Raw genomic sequence first — 8,607 nt, 5'->3', positions numbered from 1 at the left:
TACGGTCTCACCGTAGGTTTGGAAATGGGATAATGCAGCACCCGTATATTTGTACATTTGGTGCAGAAAAACGGAAAAAATGGCTGAGGCTTAGCTAAGGTTCAGCCTAGTCAGATGCGAAGCATATTGATGGCTAGGCTTGGTAATACATGGCTTTCCTTGGTTGACGTTCATCCCGCTCTTCATCGGTCTCTGTGGCACGCTGAAGCTTTCGCTTCTCGTCCAAATCAGCCCTGCTTCTAGGCGGCATCCCAACACCTGGCCGCCTCGTAAGTGCCCGGAGAGCGAGGCAAGCTCAGATTTATACCGCTGCTGTAGCGTCACGTGGTCAGCTGCAGCGCCTCTGATGTGGAGCCTCCACCGCCGCGGCCGACCGCGCGAGCCGGCAGCCCATCTCTCCTCTGCTGTGACGTCATGTTGTCACGTGGTCAGCCGCCGCGCCTCTGATGTGGAGCTTCCACCGCCGCGGCCGACCGCGCGAGCCGGCAGCCCATCTCTCCTCTGCTGTGACGTCATGTTGTCACGTGGTCAGCCGCCGCGCCTCTGATGTGAAGGCTCCACCGCCGCGGCCGACCGCGCGAGCCGGCAGCCCATCTCTCCTCTGCTGTGACGTCATGTTGTCACGTGGTGTCACGTGGTCACGCTCAAGGTCAATGGTAGCTCCACCGCCGCGCTCGACGGGCTGTAGTGTAGCTCTAGTAATATGCTTCGCATAAAAAGCGTTTACACTTCCTATATTCGCGGTCTTCGGGAACGGAAGTAGGGGGACGGGAGGTACGTGTGCGGACCAGCAAGCTCTGCTGGTGCTCGTACACATCGCCCACCCCCTCCTTCAATCTGCAGAAATTTTAAAACTCGCGTTGAACTCTGTAGATGCCTAGCGTCACCTTTATGCTCTTACGCCACTGCGTGCGCTGCTCTAGCGGCGGTTCGACTGTGCTTTCCTTTTCAATGCCATTTTCCCGTCTGCCTTAACGCTCCGGCTCCGAGTTTTGACTTACGGAAGAGTGCTGTGTGAGAGGTAAGTGTTATTTCACTGGTCTCCTTTGAGGGATTAGTCGCACCGCAGCATCATATTAACTTTATCTGCGAAGATAGGTGCTGTCTCAAGCACGCACCGCTCCGCGCCGCAGGGTAAGCAACTTCGCAGGACCCTCGTGTGCAAGAACGTTACCACAAGGCCACAGGAATCTCGCGCTCATTTAGTAAGCGCTTGCTATGGAATGCCCAGTTGCGTCACGAAGATTACCGAGCAGAGTGCAGCGGCTTCCAGCCACATTTAGGGACACGTCGCTTTTCTTTATAAGGAGATTCTGTTGGTAACGCTATGTTGTTTCGTTCGTTTTGAGCTAATTAAAAATCTGGCAAAAATTTGACAACTGATTTAGTTATCAGTTTAGAAAACGAGAAATACTCTCTGCGACGTCTTGTGCACTTGCATTCTACTGCATTGAAGGTGCGTGTCAAGTTCTTCCTTTGTGCTTCTCTTGGGGTGAAGCTTTCCTTCTTTATTTATTTATTACAGTTACCTACAGCACCCACTAGGCATTATCGTAGGGGGGTTAATTGCATACATGAACAAAGAGACAGAAAAGCGATTGCCAAGTGTAAAAAACAAACAGAACAAACAAATTGTGTCTCAGTTTCACATCGAAGTACACTGCATGTAATCTAAATCAGGTTCAAATAATTCTCTCGATGGCATGTGAAAATTAGGCGCAGATACTACCTCATCTGTGAATAAATTTCAATCTGAAATTGAGCGCGGAAGGAATGAAAATTTGCACTGATTTATGCACATTTGATATAGCCTGATTTTTTGGAATTATCCCGTCTCTTAGTCTGATAATGAGGTTGTTTTAAATATGTGTTTCTATCGATTCCTGTGTTACCATTGTTAATGTTGTTCAAAAGCTTAACCGGAAGATTTTCTAGCGCACGGAGACCAGTTTCATACCCATACTTTCCCTGATTTTGAGAACCTGTACTTTTGAAGTCGTAGATCTTATATGCACGGCAAAAAAGGGTTTTAGTTTTACATCGTGTGCATCCTCAGTAGAACAGAAAATATAAAAAATAATTTTTGTTCCTTATTTTGTTCTAGAATACATCATATAGAGGAAAGCAGATCAAAACTAAATACAAATTGTGCAATGTTCATGTGTACTTGCAGAGGCTTGATATGGAAGACCAAAGAAATTTTCTTTATGCAGAATAAAAGGTTGAAATTTTTGTTGCATTGTTCGGCCAGGTTTTAAGCATGAAATGCCATTTTGAAACTTGAAACCTGCTAAAATGCACATTTTGTGTGTGAGGGTGGTGACGCACGCAACTCAAAACATTCAACCAAATCATCTGGCTAGCTTCATTCTTCCTTGCGCCCAGGTTTTTTTAAAATACTTCATTATGTCAGGTTTATTTCGATCAGAATTTGTGGGACCGTATAGTTGCACCAAATATTTTTATGATATATGAAAAATTGAAACGGTGAGTGATCATTGGTATTGCTTGTCTGGGGCACTAAAATGCGAAGTATCTAGCCCATAGTAAAATAATATATGACGAGTCTAACAAAACAAACTACTCTTTTTAGAGGGAGATTTTTCGGCTCGAGGGCTGGAGTGGCATGGCATTATGAAGCGATAGGAGAAGTGGCGGACAGCGCTTCAAACTGGTGAGTATCTTGGGGCTTTGCCTCTGCAGCTGCTTATGTGACCATGTTATGTTGTTCGTGTAATAAGACTGTTTATATCTGAAAATTTGAACAAAAATCTAAATTGCATTTAGTTAATTTTGTATGAGATAGCACCGAGAATTGGCACTTGATATGGTTAAGACATGTACACTTAACTGCTGAATAGTATGCGTGGCTTGAGAGCCTCCGATGTATGAAAAAATGGACAGGTGAAGCAACCCTGAGTAGCACTTTCCGAAGAGGAAAATTAAGGTATCAATTGCATAAAGAATAGAAACCACAGGACCAGGAAGGTGACAGAATGCACTGACTTTGATGACAGTGTGTGCGTGAAGGACCTTGTGGAGTTTCCTGTATTGGTGTTAAACACGAGCCGACGCAGGCGCCTTCTATTTGCATGTCCTCCTACTCTACTCCCTGAGGAACTCATAAGCGAGAAGCGAAAGTAACAGCTGAGCATGTCCAGGCTGTTGCGCTTCCCTCTGCTAGCAATCAGGAAGTGCACCTCGAAATATTTCATGTTTTCGCTCCACACATACATCATCGCAGCATGTGCCGAGGAAACGTACGTACCCTTGATGTGAAGTCACAGTGCGCTCACACGGCCGGCAACAGCTCCCTGAAGTAACCTCTGCAGTGTGTCTCAAGAGGAATTAATTCTTAGCCTTCAGAAGACAGAAGGCTGTTTGCAGAAACTGGCTCAAAGTATGTTGCCGCGTGGACCTCCTCGAAATGACCCGAAAGGCGAGCCTTCCTTTAGTGTCTGTGCTGTGAAAAAAAGGCCTAGTACGTGGGTCTTACTGCTTCTCTATTAGCGCCGAAATGGTTGTGACGGAGGTCTTTCGCGGCAATAGAATGATTCCACTAAAAGCCAAAAAAGAGTGTGAAGCTGTGTGAAGCAGCACCGGTTACAAAGAGCCCTGTCCGAAAACGTGAGAATCCACTCCTCCTCAGGCACACTCCAGAGGTATTGGAAAACCTCAGCTAGCTGTGACGGGTACCTGTGATAACATTTGCACTTTGCGCCAGGGATCAGTACGTTGACTCTCGCATGCTGAGGTATCGGAAGTGGTGAGCGAATGCACAACTTTTGGGAGAAGTACACTTTCAGATTGCTTATAGGAACATTTTCCGACATTCTCGGATGTTACCATCGTTCCTTGCTGGCTAAGTTGTGCATTGAGTACTATAAGGAAGGCATCTGCACCGAATTGTATTTGGCACCCATCCTGCGCTACCTTTTTTTTTTTTGTGCGACATGACAGAGAATTGTAAGGAACATTATGCACACAGTTTCCTCCGCGTAAGCGCATTTTGTCTGCTTCTTCTAGGTCCTTGGGATTTTACTGTGTTTCCTTTTACGAAAAATAATTTTTGGTGATGAGTTTTAATGGTTTGTTTCTCTGTAAATGGCTTTTGCAAGCTTAAAAGCTTAAAATAAATTTCATTGATCCGCTGTTGAACAAATGGCTTCTATGAAAGCCACTTGTTTAATAGCAGACGGTTCAAATGTATCTTTGAATTTTACTTATAACTGGCATTGTGCGACTACTAAATGAGTATTATTTTTTATGCTTTTCAGATGAATCCGACAGCAGCGTGCAGAGGTACAATGTGTGTAGTTTGTCAAGAAAATAAAACGAATGTGCCTGTACTCACCCAAACACTTACCACTCTTTCATAGTATGCTGCATTCTTAATATGCATGTAATACACGACATGTTAAAAGGAAGGTCTTGTACACAATACTTCTTCCTTCGGCACCGCTACTAGTTAATCTGCGGTGAACATTGTGGGCAGAAGCTATATGAAAGGATTTATGTGTGTATGTACTACAGATTGTACTTAATTACAATATATATTATTTCCGTGTTAGCTGAAATTATTTCCGAGTGAACGGAACTATGCATGCACGTTACAGAACCTTTCTTCAGAACAGAGCAGAAGCATGCGTTGCCAAAAACACTCTGTTTCCATTCATAGCATGAAGGAACTTTCAATCACATAGAATGCGACATTTGCCTTACAGACTATCTATTTCTGACACTTAGTCCGTAGCTGGCGTTAAGAAAAACTCGCCAGCAACGCATTACAAGCAGGTTTCGCTGTACAGCGGAGCATTATGTTTACAGTGTACAGTCTTTGTCAAAAGCAACCAGGCTGCATGGTTTTGCTTCTCAGTCGTATATTTAAACTATTATGCCCGCCCTCAAGCTCTAAATCTCGGTATAGTAAGAAGAACCCCTGTCCTCACCTTCAAATAACTTTTTTACCTCAGGGGAAGCCGTAAAGGCTCGACTATACAAACGAGAAGCAAACCATGCAGCCTGGTTACTTTTGACAAAGACTTTACGTTGTTGTGCTTAGGCTGACGCACATAAAGGTGTCAGTAATATTAAACTTATAGAATTTACAATTTACCATATAAATTTGACCCCAACTAGAACTGCAAAAGGTTAACGCGGTCCTTATGCGGCCGGCCCCATCTCTCGCAGGTACACAAGAGAGGAGAATAGGGGGCCCCTAGGTTCGGTTCCTCTATTCCAAAACTCAACTGCAATGTCGTACACTAACCCTACCTCGCGGCTGTTTGTCTCGCCCGTCCTACCATCCGCCAACGGGCATGACGCACGACTACCCTAGACCTCTACTCACCACACTCACAACTCCAAAACACTAGTTGCGCTAAGATAAGTATTAGTCGGCTAGATTCCCTGGCGATTGCTTGAAATTCCTGCAGGCTTCAAGTGCATTATTGCCGCCAAGTGTTTTTATTGAACACCGGTGACTCTGAACGCGCCCTCACTTTTTCCTCCTCGCAGCGCTCGTTTCTGCGGAGGCAGCGACGCTTTGTTCGGCCGAGATACCACTGATAGCGATCGTCTGCCAGGGAGGCACGGGCTGCAACAAGATGGTATTGGAGCACCTAAGGAAGCAGCTGCCCGTGCTTGTGATTCAAGGAAGCGGAGGCGCCGCCGATCTCCTGGCATTCGCGTACAACGAGATAGACAGACGGTGAGCTCAGCGCCTGGCGAAATCGCAACGGTGTTATTCACGCACCAACCTCTTCGAGAGAAACCATTGAAAAAAAAAAAAACAAAGTTTAAAATCCAACAGAAGGGTTGCGAGTGACGCCGTTTTGCAGTGCTCTAGATTTTTTCACGCCACCTGTAGTTATTTAAGGTGCGCTGGCATCGCACAGCACAAGGGCGTATTTGTATTTCGCCACCATAGAAACACAAGCTCTGGTGCAGGGACTGAATCCGCGACCTGCAGCAACTGTCCATGGTTATGAGCCTGAATTGTACGTTTTCCGCTGTTGCTTAACTCTGAAAAAAATAAAGATGCCAGGTTTGGTGTTCCTGTGTAGTGGGCTTTGAGGGTCAGTCGGACGCTGCGTCCTGAGTGAGTCGGAAGCTGCGCTCGACGCAGAGCGCTGTGGAGGTTCACATGCATTGTAGTTTATTTTGTAGTTTTTGCGCTCGCTTGTGTTTCCTTGTGCTTACTTAATTAGATCGCGTAAACACGGAGCCCGCTACATCTGCATCACTAATGTCTGCAAATTTGTGCGCAAAATAAGACAACGAGAAAGTGGTGTTGAATCGAAACGGGCGAGCAGGGCACCGTCACATTGTCTGCGCACGCCCCGCAAAGTCGCTGCGCTATCTCCAGCAAATTACGCCATTTTCTAAAAATGCTTGTGCACGCAAATCACTCTTTAGCAATTTGAACTGAACATTCGTAATTTTTCCGCTCGCAAAGGTTTTGCGTACGCTGTACTAAAACTAAACCTCTAATAAAACTAAAGCTAAAAAAAATTCTGCGCCAACACTCCCTACCCTAGCTCAGCAGCTAGGGAGCTTCAAGTGGTTATATCGGTGCGTTAAGAAAACGCGGAGAAGACCAGATCCCACCATAGGTGGATGTTTCCGTTCTGGAAACATCACTTCTAAGACAAAAGCAGTGCCGTCTGCCTTATAGATTTTGCACTACCTTTGCAATTTGCACTCACCCTCGCTACATCTCGTATATTTTCTCGTTATAACAGTTAATAGAATTTATTAACGTGTGTATCATATCGCGATGAATCGTTTGACAGGATCCGGAACCCCCTGCAACAAACGGTTCCGGCGTAATGGCCTTCTGAAGTACCTGCGAAGCCGCGGTTTCCTGGCGGAAAGGTCGTCGTTGTGAATACCACACATTTTGGGCTTCATCTCAAATAGTAATTTTATGCACAGGAACATGGAACGTTATTTGACACCACTTCAAACATTCTGCGTCGGAGCGTTGGTCCCGAAATTTCATGCAAGTGGTGATTCCTGTATAGCCCTCGAGCGCTAGACAGGAACAACTCTCGGTTGTTAGCTCAGAACGGAGCTTTCATTGTTTTATCCGAGAACTACAGCATCGAAGCAGTCAGGAAGTTTAGTGGTCGCATTGACAAATATCGGCGTAATGGATAACGGAAAGCCGCTAAATGAACAGCAAAACACTTGTGGAGGAGCGAATGCGAAATTGGAACACTGACCTCCAATGTCGGTTTTGTAGAATTTCGAGACCCACTTCCACTTCGCCACTCTTCGAAGCACGGGCCATTTAGCTCAGAGTGACTCAATCTGTACAGAGCAGCAATTTGCGGGTCAGAATATACACAGCACAAAGTGCGGATAACGCGGAAATCCACTACGACTCCTGGCAACCTGGGTAGCAGCGGTGACCGCCCAAGCCAGCACGGTGGAAAAATCGGCCACTCGCAAAGCAGCGCTGCTGCAGAAACATGGCAGACGTTCTATACATTTCTTGGTTTCGATGACTATTGCGTTCTTTGATATCCATGTTTTTATTTGACACCGACGAAGTTCCATCCTCTGATCCTCTAGACAAGGAGAATTTAAATGGCGATATCACAATTAGTCAACTAGTGAAGAGGGTGTTTACTAATTTTCTTATTGGAAGGGGGGGGGGGGGGGTAGGGGTTAACGTGCCAAAACGACTCAGGCTGTTTAACCTGATACTCAAATTGGACACATAAAAATTGACTGGACCGGGCGACATACCCAACTCATTTCTAGTTCGCTATTCATTATGGACTGCTCGTGATCTAACCATCATCGTCCGTCAATTTCTAATCTCTTGTGCGGTACCGTCGTCCTGGAAGATAGTGAAGGTGGTTCCATTGTTAAAATCCAGAAACAAAAAGCTTGTGTCTGATTACAGCATTAGCATAGTGGTCGTGTAAAATTTTGGAACACATAATCCGCAAACGCTACTAATCTAACAGCGTGCTGTCAACTTTCAAGGAGAGGGCTGAGTCGGGCTGGTTGGTTCATGTTGAATGGTACGGCAAAAAGAGCGCTGACGGACGGGACGGAAGAAGACGGGACAGACACATGCGCACAGACACACAAGCGCATGTGTCTGTCTGGCCTTCCGTCCGGTCCGTCAGCGCTTTTTATGCCGTACCATTCAACTTTCAGCATGGATTTGGACAAGGTTTTAACACCGTAACACAGCTAATTGAGCTTTTGCACGAACTTTCCTGCACCCTTGATATTTTATCTCAGGTGGACACCACATTTAAAGGTTTTGAACCGAAAAGCTTCACTAGGCTCGTCAACACAGCGCTTCGCGTGAGCCACACTACAGTGCCGTCACTCGGAGCGCAGGTGGCCGCTGCTGCCGCAGCCGTCGTCGCCGCCGCGCGCTCACTCCGTCGTCTCACCGATCCTCCTCGCCACCGTTTTACCCTTCACCGCTGCTGCGCGGTCGCCGCCGCCTTCTCATGAGGAGAAGGTTCTTTCGCAAGGCGTTGCGAGAACGCGTGAGTGGCGGCGGCGGCCATAAAATAGGTGGCCGTCCTCTCCACCGTTTGACCTTTCGCCGCAGCCGTGCGCAGTGCACATTTGAAA

General features: G+C 46.4%; 1 protein-coding gene across 1 annotated transcript in view; it reads left to right on the top strand.

Annotated features, from left to right (window-relative positions):
* Nucleotides 1-5,165: 5,165 nt before the first annotated feature.
* LOC149337289 (transient receptor potential cation channel subfamily M member-like 2) overlaps nucleotides 5,166-8,607 on the top strand; it is a 350,682-nt gene continuing 347,240 nt past the window's right edge. Inside the window, exons 1-2 of the mRNA XM_089554378.1 lie at nucleotides 5,166-5,190; nucleotides 5,518-5,710. Coding sequence (XP_089410504.1) covers nucleotides 5,166-5,190; nucleotides 5,518-5,710 — 218 coding nt within the window. The remainder of the gene's footprint in view (nucleotides 5,191-5,517; nucleotides 5,711-8,607) is intronic.

The sequence above is a fragment of the Amblyomma mixtum genome, chromosome 7 (genome assembly GCF_055824585.1).
Source record: "Amblyomma mixtum isolate Tamu chromosome 7, ASM5582458v1, whole genome shotgun sequence".
NCBI lineage: Eukaryota > Metazoa > Arthropoda > Arachnida > Ixodida > Ixodidae > Amblyomma > Amblyomma mixtum.
Note: the sequence above shows the minus strand (reverse complement) of the source record. Positions and strands in the feature narration are given on the sequence as shown.